Source organism: Cyrtonyx montezumae, unplaced genomic scaffold (genome assembly GCF_038088225.1).
Source record: "Cyrtonyx montezumae isolate F1298 unplaced genomic scaffold, pur_monq_1.0 scaffold_10, whole genome shotgun sequence".
Classification (NCBI taxonomy): Eukaryota; Metazoa; Chordata; class Aves; order Galliformes; family Odontophoridae; genus Cyrtonyx; species Cyrtonyx montezumae.
This window is the reverse complement of record NW_027071826.1, coordinates 47,957,979-47,971,135: the sequence shown is the minus strand read 5'-3', so window position 1 is coordinate 47,971,135 and position 13,157 is coordinate 47,957,979. Positions and strand designations below refer to the sequence as shown.

Sequence of the window (13,157 nt, the reverse complement as noted above, 5' to 3'; positions counted from 1 at the left end):
AATTATCCCGACTGATTAATAGGGATGAACCTGTGGCAGCTATCAAAAGCAAACGCCTTCCTGCTCGAGCAAATGACGGCACTAACTTCATGTCATGCGTGGCTCTGTGGAGTTACTTATGTGCAAATGGAGAAGATATGAAGGAATGGCATAATAAACCTACCCCCGCACTGGTATACCCGGCGTGAGACTAAGACACAACAGGTCAAATGTTAGCCCAACCAGTTTATTACAAATACTAGTTGCTTAGGGATATGGGAAGGTGGGTGGTAGAAAAGAAATGAAAAAAGCAAGGACACTTGGTGGAAAGCAAGAGAGAGAGGGCATCACCGCCGTGGAGTCCACAAAGTCTGTATTAGGTCTGTTGATCTCAGGGACTCTCTGGTCACTGCAAGTGATGGGAGAGAGAGCTGAGAAACTTCGCAGCAAGTAGGCCCCAGGGGGGTCTTCTTCTTCAGGAGTTCTCCAGGAGTTCTTCTCTGAAAGTTTTTCTCTGAAAGTTCTTCTCTAAAATCCTTGGTTCAGTGAAGGCCTTTTATCCCCCATTTCTCAGGTTTTTTTCTTTTCTGTGTGACACGTCTGGCCAAACAGATAAGCCAGCAGGGGATGGTGCCTTCACTGCCATGCAGGAGCACTATCATCTTTTTGTGGTGGTCAGCTTCTCCAAGCTGTACCCCCCAAAAAAGGCTATTTGCCCCTATTTCCGCTTATCTGTACAAACTTAAGCAGAGACACTGAGGCACCATGACACATACCTAGATAATCAGCAGTTTTCAGTCAGAGTCTAATCACCAGAAAAGGCCTTATGAAGCAAGCTTTGAGACAAAAGAAAGGAGAACAGTTTCTGTCCTTCACAGGCCTGTCGGAAGATCCGTGTGTTGTGGGGTTGCTACAAGTGGAGGAGCAACAGGTACCGATTGCTACCAAGATGGTGCACAGATGGCAGTATCACAACAACAGGGATTCCTCGCTCCCCATTCATAAGCTGATCTGTCAGCTAGAGAGCCAGGGAGTGATCAGCAAAACCCATTCATCTTTCAACAGCCCCATATGGCCGGTGCGTAAAGCCAGTGGAGAGTGGAGGCTGACGGTAGATTACTGTGGCCTGAATGAAGTCACACCCCCACTGAGTGCTGCTGTGCCAGACATGCTACAACTCCAGTATGAACTGGAGTCAAAAGCAGCCAAGTGGTATGCCACCACTGACACTGCCAATGCATTCTTCTCAATTCCTTTGGCCACAGAATGCAGGCCGCAGTTTGCCTTCACCTGGAGGGGCGTTCAGTACACCTGGAACCATTTGCCCCAGGGGTGGAAGCACAGCCCAACCATTTGCCATGGGTTGGTCCAAACTGTACTGGAACAGGATGGTGCCCCTGAGCATCTGCAGTACATTGATGACATTGTTGTATGGGGCAGTACAGAAGAGGAAGTCTTTGAGAAAGGAAAGCAGATAATCCAAATTCTCCTGTGAGCTGGCTTTGCTATTAAGCAAAACAAAGTGAAAGGGCCTGCTCAAGAAATTCAGTTCCTAGGTATAAAGTGGCAAGATAGACGTCATCACATCCCGACAGATGTGATTGACAAAATCACTGCCATGTCTCCACCCACTAGTAAGGCAGAGACCCAAGTTTTTCTGGGTGTAGTGGGCTTTTGGAGAATGCATGTTCCATACTACAGCCTTATTGTGAGCCCCCTTTGTCAGGTGATGTGGAAGACGAATGATTTTGTGTGGGGCCCTGAGCAGCAGCAGGCTTATGAGCAAATTAAGCAGGAGATAGCCCGTGCCGTGGCCCTGGGACCAGGATGGATGGGACAGGATGTAAAGAACATCCTCTACACTGCTGCTGGAAAGGAAGGTCCCACTTGGAGTCTGTGGCAAAGAGCTCCTGGAGAGACCCGAGGCCGACCCCTTGGATTCTGGAGTCGGGCGTACAGGGGGTCTGAGGAGCGCTACACTCCAACTGAGAAGGAGATCTTAGCCGCGTACGAGGGGGTTCGAGCTGCTTCCGAAGTAATCGGTACTGAAACGCAGCTCCTTCTGGCACCTCGACTGCCAGTGCTGAACTGGGTGTTCAAAGGAAAGGTTCCCTCTACCCATCATGCTACTGGTGCCACCTGGAGTAAGTGGGTTGTGCTGATTACACAGCGAGCTCGGATGGGGAACCTCAGTCATCCAGGAACCCTAGAAGTGATCATGGACTGGCCTGAAGGTAAAAAGTTTGGAACAACACCAGCAGAGGAGGTACCACGTGCCGAAGAGGCCCCACCATATAATGAACTACCAGACAATGAAAAGAGATATGCCCTGTTCACAGATGGATCATGTCGCATTGTGGGTAAGCACCGCAGATGGAAATCTGCTGTGTGGAGCCCCACACGACAAGTTGCAGAGGCCACTGAAGGAAAAGGAGAATCAAGTCAATTTGCAGAGGTAAAGGCTGTCCAGCTGGCCTTCGATATTGCTGAACATGAGAGGTGGCCAGTGCTTTATCTTTACACTGACTCATGGATGGTGGCAAATGCTTTATGGGGGTGGTTACAGCAATGGGAACAAAATGACTGGCAGCGAAGTGGTGAGCCTATTTGGGCTGCTGAACTGTGGAGAGACATTGCTGCCCGAATAAAGAATATGGTTGTAAAGGTGCACCATGTAGATGCTCATGTTCCTAAGAGCCGGGCAACTGAAGAACAACAAAATGCCTTCCAGCTTGTGGAGAGGGCAAACCTGTCCGTGGAACAGTTTTTGCTCAGGGACCAGGGTCCACTTGGTGGGTGATGCAGAAGAATGGGGATGTTCAATGTATACAACGGAATTTGATGTTGGGAGAGCGCTCTCAGTAATTCCATGTATATATGTATATATATGTGTTGTATGTGTTTATATTTAATGCTTATTAATCATTGTTTCTGTGTGTGTATATACACATATAAAGCATGTTGAATAAGGTGTGGAATGTCATGGTTTTGTGACTTTTGTTACATTATTGATAATCCACATCATAACATCATGTAGTGCATTTAAAGAGTTGATGCTCCAGCTCCGTGGATCATCGATAGTTCTGGGTATACCTGTCTCAGAAGAGAAGAACTCCATCCCCCAGAGCACTGTGCGATGCTTTGCATTATTATTGTGTTATTTTGCTTTCTGGTATCTTATTTAGTAAATTAGCTTTCCTCCTCAGATTGTTGCTGCTGTTTTTTACCTGGGCCCATCTCCCTTTTTCTCTTTCCCCCTTCCTCTTCCCCGGGCATGGGCCCATGGGTCCCCTGACTCAATCGTCACAGTACTGGGTCAAACCGGCCCACAAACCATTGACAGACATAAGAATTCTGTTACTTTGTGTATAAATGGGTAATTACATTATATGGAACTATGGCAAAAAGATTTGCTTTTTTAAAGGTACTTTATGCTGTGCTTTCAGTTGCAGCTCTAGGCTTTGAGACATTTAGAAAAGAAGCTTGCACTTCACTTGTGTTTTGAAATGGTATTTGTTTGTATATTCTATTCTTAAATTGAAATAAAAACCTCACACTATTTTGAACTACTTAGTGTCCTTCCAACATCTGATTGGCATGCAGCATACGCTACATTGGCCTAGAAGGATTTTGCTCAGTTGCTGGCACGTTTACGTCACAGATCAGCATACAGTTTCATCTGGTTTCAAGCATTCTTGCAATGGGAAATAAATATGAAAAGTGGTGGTTGCCGAAACTTCAAAAACTGCAGTCAACAAATAGTGAAATCGCAAAAAGGCCAGACAAATTTAATAAAATATTTCCGTTTACCTTCCTCAGCTTTACACAGCCTGATTCTCTGCAGAGAGCCTTTACCCAACTGTTTGGATCACTTCATACAAAGCAGGTTTCAGTCACCACAGCAATACAAGGCTATCGATTCCCAACACGCAACATGCCAAATTCAGCGTACATTTTGTTTTCTTGGCATCTAGAGCTTTTCCTTTCCTGTACTTCCAATACATTTTCATTTGAAACAAATTAAAAAGCTTATAGATGTTAAAACATAAAGACAGCTCAGAATTTAAGTGACTTGTGCAACATTATTTTGTGCTTTCTACTTCTCCTTTTCCTCCTACTGTAATTAAAATTCATCATGCCCTTCTCTACGTGTACAATAGTAATGCATCAAGTTCAGTCCAGATAGCTTTTCAACCCTCAGACTTGGCCGTAAGCTACACCGGATCCTGGCAAATTCAAAAAAGTGCTTTTTTTTTTTTTTTTGTCTGTGATCTTTTCTTTCATGTTGGATGAAGTGAAGTTCTGATTATTCGATGTAGGAATGCAACCTTGAGGTACGACTGCAGCCTTGGGATAATTCTTAAAATGTAAAAAGGAAACTGTAGAGAGCGCACTTTCTGGATTTAAAAAAGACACGCCGTTATAATGGTGCTCCTAGAGCCACGGTAGAGAATATCATGGCACATCTCCAGAACAAAATCAAGGACATGAGACAGAACTATTTATACAAACTCAATGCTGCTTCCAGAAAAATATGACAGAAAAAGAAATAAAGGAAAGCATTATTTCCTGAATGTCCTGAATTTTTAGAAGGTTCATTTCAATTTCTCTCCAGCAGTCCTCCACAATTGTGTTTTCCCTGACCTTAGTTTGGACCATAAGTGACACCGGCAGGAATTGGAAATCATATGGCAAACTGCTTCCTCTGAGTGGATGCTCTCTCACGCCCCTTTACTCACAAGCCAGCTTGCTGTCAAAACTTGAAAGGGCAATAGCAAAGGCTTGTAGAGCACACATTGGGTAGTTGTAGTCCATGGTGAACACGTCCTCAGCCACACGGCCAAACTGCATCACTATATAGTCCGCTGCAAGAAAGGCCACAAGAAATGACAAAACATTATTTTTGCTTGCAACTCTCACTAAATAAGTATACATGCAACATCCTCCTGGCCCAGCTGAACAAAACACAAACTTGCTCACACATCAAACTTCACAACAGTTACTTAGGGGAGCAGGTGTGGTGATATCACAGGGAGAAGCAAGAATAGTCTGAGTGAGGAATATCTAAGTGACTAAGGATTATGAGACTTGTTAGAAAATAACAGATTCTTTCTGTTTTTGTTTGTTTGTTTGTTTTTTGCAAATACAGAAGGGAGATTGTTTCTCCATAAAATGTCCAAGTTCCTTACGTGTGCTGAGTCTCGCACCAGGAACGAATTAATTTGTTTCCTACTTTACTTAACTACAGGCAAGAAGACAAGTAAGGATAAAAAGGGAAGAAAATGTGTGACTGTGGTCTAGATGTTGTCACATCTCTGTTGTATGACATTCAAGAAATTCTCAACGTTTTTTCCCTTTTTGCACTCTGTTAGCAAGAGGAAACCTGTCCCAAGAATGAGGCAGAGGAGCAGTGAGCTGGACCCTAAGGGCTAAACTGAATTCACTCAGGTAGCAGTAAGGGCAGAATCGTTGTCAGGTTGGGTATGCAGTACTGTTTCTACATATTAACAGATGAAGGATGATACTTACGGTCAGTATCATGAATAATTTGGAAGTTTTTCACTGAGGCTTGTGTGACTCGACCATGGAAATTTAAAACATAGGACTGGGTGTCATCGTTCCAGATGGGAGTTTTGTTATGCAGCTCAATGACACTCTCTGTGTTTTTGTTCTGCCATCTTGCAAGCAGCGTCTCATGTTCCTGCACACACCACACATGAGCATTTCAGTTTAACAATCCATCAACATGTACAAATATACTCATTAAAAAAAAAACAAACAAACAACTTCATAAATTCATCCCAAAGGCTTAACTGCCATTCTCAATTCTCAGCACAGCATCGTAGAATGAAAGAGATTTCTGAGTATCTTAATGAGACTGTGCACTCGAGTTCTTTCCACAGCTTGGGAAAGGTTAGTTGTATCTTTCGTTATCAAAATACACCGTTACGAATCACAGAACTACTCACACATGCCATTGTTATTCATCTGTTTAAATACTTTTTTAGCCTCAAAATCTCTAGAAACGAAGAAAATAAACAACCCTAAAAACAATCACTGAAGGAAAATTCAAGTAATTTTTCTTGTTGACTGAAGGCATGACTTACATTTCGCGGTCTGATGGAAACTCTTTCATGGTCCATATTCATTCCCGGTATGATCACGCTCATCTTACGAGGTCCTTTAAACCCCAGGATATTTGTTTCCTAAAAAAAATTTAGAAAAGAGTTCATCATATTCAGTATTTTTAAAGTCTACTTCTTCAACAGAGACAGCAGAGTAGCAGCCCAGGGAACTTAAGTCAGTCCATTAAAAAAAAATATCTTGAGCTTCCACCTTTACTGGCACACCAGACGTTCTGTCTTTCTCTGAGAAGCTCTAACAGGAAAAATAGAAGCAAAGACATTCTCAGCACTGGGTGCCAGCAACCTTAATACAGTTAAAAAACATATCCCTTTGTTAAATAAGGATATGGCCTAACCAGACTGCTTGGATGCTGCTTAGAAAACATAAAATGCAGTCACACATTTTGATGGGAGACCAAATTAAATAATGGGACTCCTTTTATTCCAGAGTCAGCACAAGAACAAACGAAGAAGCTGCCAGTAAGAGCATCTGTTGCCTGTGCTGTGGTTTTCTAAGTCTCCAGATATGTTGTGCTAAGAGATGAGTATGGTAAAAAAAAAAACAACAACACACCACACATTAGCACAAATGCAAATTGTTAAGCTATGAAAGCAGAGAAAGAAAAGCGATAACATGGGCACCAACATGAAGTACAAGTTCTTCCATTAAGCGTGATCTGATGTGTTTCTGACCAGCTTTTCACAAAAGCATCCAGTACTGTATTATCCTCTCACAACACAACCACATGAAATAGTGATACCTCTGAAAGATCCAGCTCATGCCTTAGTTTGTGGTATTTTTCGGGGGTGGGGGGGAGGTGTCAGGGGTGTCACTTGTGATTCTTCCCTTTCAACATTCCCACGTGCAGGGATTTGTGCAAAATTTATTTGGATGGAACAAGTTTTGCAATCTATCAGACCGTTGAAATCGCTTTGGTTATGTCTGCCAGTCATCTGGAGATTCTACACAACTCACTGAAGTTTGTAACGCACACAGAGAAAATTCCACAGAGACATTTTTAATGAATATTCTAGAAGCAATCCAGGTACATTTATGTATCTCCACGACTATATACATTAATTGGAAAAATGGAACCTCCTTTCTGAATCACATCACGGCCCTTGGCAAAGGGCTAATGTTCAGTTTAGCTGGGAACACCTACTTACTTTTGTATAGTGACAAAACTCAAACTCAAACGGCTGCCGGCAGATTTTATATGCAGGATGAGAGATTCAGCAGAGCAGAATACAACTTCTGAGGTTCATGCATTTGCTTTCTGCTGACTACTGACAATTTTGGCCTTCTCTGAAACGCTGTACAAGCTTTACTGCTCAATAAGCTGCAGTTGCACTAAACAGAATTCATTTAGACGCTGACTGCTTGAAGATATTGTTCAAGGTAAGATTAAATAGTGGTGCTGAATCACTTTCCTCCCAACAAGAAACATTATCACTCTGAAACAATACGACCCTATTCTTTGGATTTTCACTTAAATGCTAAAAAGGGAATGGTTTCTATTCTCACATTGCATCAATCAACAACTACATCAAAGATTCCTTCGCAAACATGGCCCTTCTGCTAAACTCAAAGTACAGAGTTAAAATTCTATGAGCGTACAGTATATGAAGAAAACAGCAGGGACAAAAGAGGAGCTTCTAGAAAGAGCAGACATTTCCAATACACCTCACATCCAAACACAATTCCCCTTGTCCCTTGCCTGCTTCTCTACTATTTCCCAGCTCTATTATGTCGTGTGTACATTCAAGACTACAAATAGCCTTGATGGTGGAACATAGGAACTCACAAACAAGCCTTTTCTTCAGCAACTCTGGATTTGATTTACACAGATGTGCCTTGTTGTTCCTATAACCTGCAGATACATTCCGGAGAAAGCTCAGAATCACCACTACATTTGAGCACAAAGCAAGCAATCACAGTTTGAGCAGAAAGATGTGGTTTGATTAGTGCTTCATTTAAATAAGGCAGAGCCATACCTCACAGTATCAGCTGAGCTCCCCGCCTGCAGAATCTGATACCAGCTGTATCAGATTCTGCAGGCAATTGTGAGACACTAAGGGTATAAAGGAATCTTCGGGTACAAATGGTACAGTTACACCTCCCTGCTTCTTGATAATCTTGCCAAGCAATTCTGCAATCAGCCGTTAGGTGCTGCTCTAGGTTTATTAATATGCCAACTTACCATCGTCAAGAGGAGTAAACATGGTGATGAGCAAGCACTTGATAAAACTTGGTTCTTGCACTAACTTTATTAAATATTACTTGAAATGTCCTAAGGTGAGCTCCACGACGCAGTTCCATGCCATTCCCTCAGGCCCTGTCACTGTCACCAGAGAACAGAGCTCACCCCCGCCATGAGGAGCTGCAGCTACCATGAGGCCTCCCCTCAGCCTCTGGGCTCAGCAAACTGAGGGACCTCAGCTGCTGCCTCGTACATCCTGCCCTCTAGACCCTTCACCATCTTCGTTGCTCTCCTTTGAACAGTCTCTAACAAACAATTTTATGTCCTTATGTTGCACCAAACTGCACAGACCTAGAGTACTCCCAGTCAGTCAGCAAACATTTTCCCAGTTTTCATGAAGGGCAAGAAAGAAGACCCTGCAGTTGGTCCCAGAGCCCATCGGTGTTGAAGACATAGGTGAAGAAAGCATTGAACATCTTTGCTTTGTCCATATCCCTATTTGTGAGGTGACCATCCTCATAAAGTAACCAAGCAACGTTACCTCTGGTGCTCCTTTTGCTGTTTGCATATTTAGAAAAGCCCTTTTTGTTGTCATCTGCAGTACTGGTGTGCTTCAACTCTAATTGCACTTTAGCCACACTTATTTTCTATCCACAACAGTGCATAGCATCTCTCTAAGTCCACCCACATCACTCAAACTCACTTCCAGTCACCGTACACATTCTTTTCCTGCCTAAGCCTTATAAGATCAATGAGAGTTCTCAACACCATTATCCCACAGTTAACAACAGATGCATCAACACTTTCTGACTGTATAAACTAGAGTGCTGAATCATCAGCAGGTCAGGCGTAGTAAGTTGGTGGAAGCAGGTACAGCCTGCTCTCCAGATGGGTACTTGATTGGATGAGCTGAAAGATAGCAAACTGCATAGTGGCACTTTCAACAGGTTGTTCATTACAGCTTTTGCTGCAGGAAAAATCTCAAGGCAGGAATTAAGAGGTTACTTTAGGACAAGGGTTTTTCAGGAGTGCTCTTTATAGCGTTTTTTACTCTGGTTCTGCTGCAGCCAAAAACAATAATCTGATCTTTGCAAACCTACCTATTAATGGAACATCATTCAGATTTCCTTTAGTCCTCTGCCCATAGCACACCTGCAAGCCTGCTGCCTTTCTCCATGAGTACTACAGCAGCAGTGGAATAAGTCATCAACAAATGTACAAGTTTTATACTGCTGGTCCGAAAACAGGAAGAGCTTTAGTCTTAGCCACAAGCTCTCCACAGAAGCCACGGTTCTTTTCTTTTCTTTTCAAGACTTGCACTGCACTTCTAAATACTTCTACTGACAGCAACAAAGTTGTTTATTTGGTAACATTAATGGTTCAAGTATCAGCGTTATTCACTTCTACAAGCAGCGCCTTAATTTTTCAATATATAACCTTTTTAAAACTGTGACCCTTTTCTCTTTGAACTTCCAGTTTGCACTAAACCATTACCTGGCTCCAGAGAATGCTCTCCTGTGTAAACCAGTAAAATTACCTTTATTAAAAATGCAAGTTATTCTAGGTTCTTACTGAGACTTCATTTGATGATACAAACTCGCATCAAATCCTGGACTCTGATTTTAAACCCTGCTAATCGGATTGCTCTTGGCTTTCCTCTTCCTTTCCTGCTGAAACTTCCAGGCTCCCCACACTGCTTCCCACATCCTAAAGCAGATCTTTCCAGGAACACATTCTGTGCCTATATGGGGATTTGCTGTTACAGCCAGATTTTAAACTGAAAGAGCTCCAGGCAATCCTGACTAAAACTGGACAGCAACTTATCAGAAAAAGTGTTCTTGGGTATTTTTGGCAGTTGTTGAACTGGGAAAACAGAAAACCTTCTGTAGAACTGCACATAGCGATTCTGACTGGAAGAGTTTCCTGGGCCCAGAGATTTCTGGACAGAAAGAATACTCTTGTGGCAGCAGTCATCTAGCAGTCATTCTAAAACAACTGTGCTTCAAGACCTGACTGTCTGCATTGCCCCTAACCAACACTATTTAGACTCCTCTAACAGGTTTGTTTCTCATTCAGTTGCATTTTAGCTTTTTTTTTTTCCTTCCCATTAAAAAGGAGTTTTATAGCTTTTATTATCCTCCTCTAAAATGTCCTTAAAAACCATCAGGCCTTAGTGCAGTAATTCCACGTGTACAGCTCCTCCCCGTGCTGGAGGCTCTCTCGGATGATGTCTGCAGACTGTGAAGCATCCTACCCCTTCAACAAGGTTATGTAAAAGCTCTAATGGCTTTTGACCAAAACAGGGAACAGGGCAACCTGGTTCTTTGCACAGTATTTTTTCAACTCTTACTTTCCACTGAATTTCCTGGTTTCCCTATTGAAGATCAGATGTCTTGCTATGCCAAAGCATAATTGTTGATTTACATAACTTGAAGTGAGAAGGAAATTCAGTGTGCTGTTTCAGAAACTGAACTGCCCTTTCCTGCATATTTTGCCTGTGAGCAGTACTTACATAACAAATAGCAGCTAGCTCCTGACGCAGGACACTCGCCTCCAGGCTTGATGTTGTTTTCACTGGATTTACTCCATTGTCATATACTGTAAACTTAGTTCCCATAAGATTTGATCTATCAAAAAAATGGAAAATCCAATCACCATTTGTCAATAACACTGCCTCAGATATCTATCCTTTACTGCATCGTAACTCCAAAGGAAAGACGAAGAATATCAAGTACAAACACTTAACTCTAACCCTAGCTGAGCGGTAAGGTCTAGATTAAAGGCCATGACAAAGATGTAATGTCCCTGTCTGAAGACTCAGGGCATCTCGTAAACTAGTAAATTCAAGAGGACAATTCAGAAACGTCTGATTATTTTTTCTTTTTTTGCAGTATGCTTACCATCTAAACTATCATCGGCTTTCTTTCCTGACTACTAGCTCTGCTGGACTACAGACAGTGATTTTCATAAGGTTACAAATAAGCTTAGTTTCATATCAAGGACTGCAAAATAGAACACACTAAGCTGCATTATCCTCACTCTGTGTTTGCACTGCAGTAGCACATGGGAGTTCTGAGATCCATACAGGCAAACAGCAATTAGTAGTGCGGTCCCTCTCCTCAGGCACAGACAATCCAAACACACATTGAGAGGCACCTCGTATGTATCAACAACAGATGGATGTATGATGGGATGACAGACAGAAAAGAAGCAAGTAGTTCTGAGCAGAGTCCACTACATGTAAATAACTCTAATTGGGATCTCCAGAAACAGGCAAAAACCAAGAGATTTTCAGATTATCTAAGAGACAGAACTTCCAAAGTGTTTCTATCAATAGTGGGTAGACACAATCTGCTCGTGCACTTCTCAAAATCTCATTAAGATATGCTGTCTGCATCTTCAGATGCCCATAACCCTTGGGAACATGCCCTTTGAGCTTTGAAGAGCCTCGGACTGCTGACTTCTTTTAATAAGATGTGATTTCATAAATAATTGAGGTGTTTTGAAACCATGTCTTGGATACTGCTAAACTGCAGTACCATTATCATCTGATGTATCCAAACCTCCAAATAAGAACTCACACTGATTAAAGGCTTCTTAATTTTATATTGAACTATATTAAAAAAAAAAAATCTAAGATGCTTCTGTCTTTACCTCAGTTTTCCAATAAAACTCTCTCCACCTCGAGACAGATCAGTTGGGTCTATGGAGATGAGGTAATTGGAGGTTTTACTCTTCTTTCGTTTCCTTCCAGCTAACAGAAACACCTAAGCAGTGCAAAAAAGCATCATATGTTAGAATGCCAAAAGGGTTAGAGCACACCTTTGATATAAGGAAACCACAGGCAATTTTTCTGTCTTCTAGCATCGTAAGCAAAGTAGAAGAAGATCTCCTGGGACTTAGCAAAACCAGATAAAAATCGGGAAGGGAAAATGAGTTCTCAACCATTCGGTCCATTATTTATGGTTTAAATAATTAAATCCAATCTATTTTGTTAAATGTTTAATTCCAGGTTGCATTGTCTCTTCCGCTGGAATTGAAAATAGATGTTTTTCAGCCCACGGAGTGCAGAAAGCCCCAACTGCTCTCAGAAAAAGGTGCCACGCATGCATTACTTCAGGCCAAAGATAAGACATATGGAGAACGGCAGCAGAGGGAAGTGATGCTGCTGTTCTGCTTTTGGAGGGCTAGGGCAGATCTCAGTGAAAAGGCATATAAAATACAAGATTACATTTTCCTTGCAAGACTTCTCCAGATTTATATATATATATATTTAATATTCAGATGCAACTGTTATGCTATTCAAGTTATTTTATGACCTTTTTACCATGCTCCCTTTCCAAGTGGAGGTAATATGTAGGGTACATCCCTCGATCCATTCCTTTCTTGTCTCTTGTGATTCTGCATTTGACGGTGACACCCTGTGAAGCAGGTCTTACAGCAAATTCCTCCAGGTCATCGACTCTGATGAGAGGCTCATCTGTGGAAGGACTAGGAGCTGAGGCCACCTCCTGAAACAGTGAGCAAAACTCAGGTTTCCTTGAGATACCCAGTTACAAGTATGAAGGAATGACAATTGCTGACAGTCCAACAGCACACCATAAACCAAAAGGACATACAGCCACAGAGGCCTTCAAGGCAACTGATCAAACATCTCCCTGTACAGCTGGTTGAGCTCTTGCCTACCAAAGGCCCACAGAGCAGTTCTCTGTCCAGCTGATGCTGAGCATACAGATGCATCTGGCAAAGAAGAACTGGCAGCTGCACGATCAGAGTGCTGTAACATTACAAAATCAAGCTCTGGCTCACGCTTTCTCATCTCAAAACGTTTCTCTTTTGAGAAGGTTCATAC

General features: G+C 42.3%; 1 protein-coding gene across 7 annotated transcripts in view; it reads right to left on the bottom strand.

Annotated features, from left to right (window-relative positions):
* Nucleotides 1-3,534: 3,534 nt before the first annotated feature.
* TUB (TUB bipartite transcription factor) overlaps nt 3,535-13,157 on the bottom strand; it is a 115,262-nt gene continuing 105,639 nt past the window's right edge. For all 7 annotated transcript variants that reach the window (XM_065755290.1, XM_065755293.1, XM_065755287.1 and 4 more), the window contains 6 exons: nt 12,625-12,816; nt 11,960-12,072; nt 10,818-10,932; nt 6,087-6,185; nt 5,509-5,680; nt 3,535-4,844 (listed from right to left, as the gene is read on the bottom strand). In XM_065755290.1, coding sequence (XP_065611362.1) covers nt 4,711-4,844; nt 5,509-5,680; nt 6,087-6,185; nt 10,818-10,932; nt 11,960-12,072; nt 12,625-12,816 — 825 coding nt within the window. In that variant the 3' untranslated portion in view covers nt 3,535-4,710. The remainder of the gene's footprint in view (nt 4,845-5,508; nt 5,681-6,086; nt 6,186-10,817; nt 10,933-11,959; nt 12,073-12,624; nt 12,817-13,157) is intronic.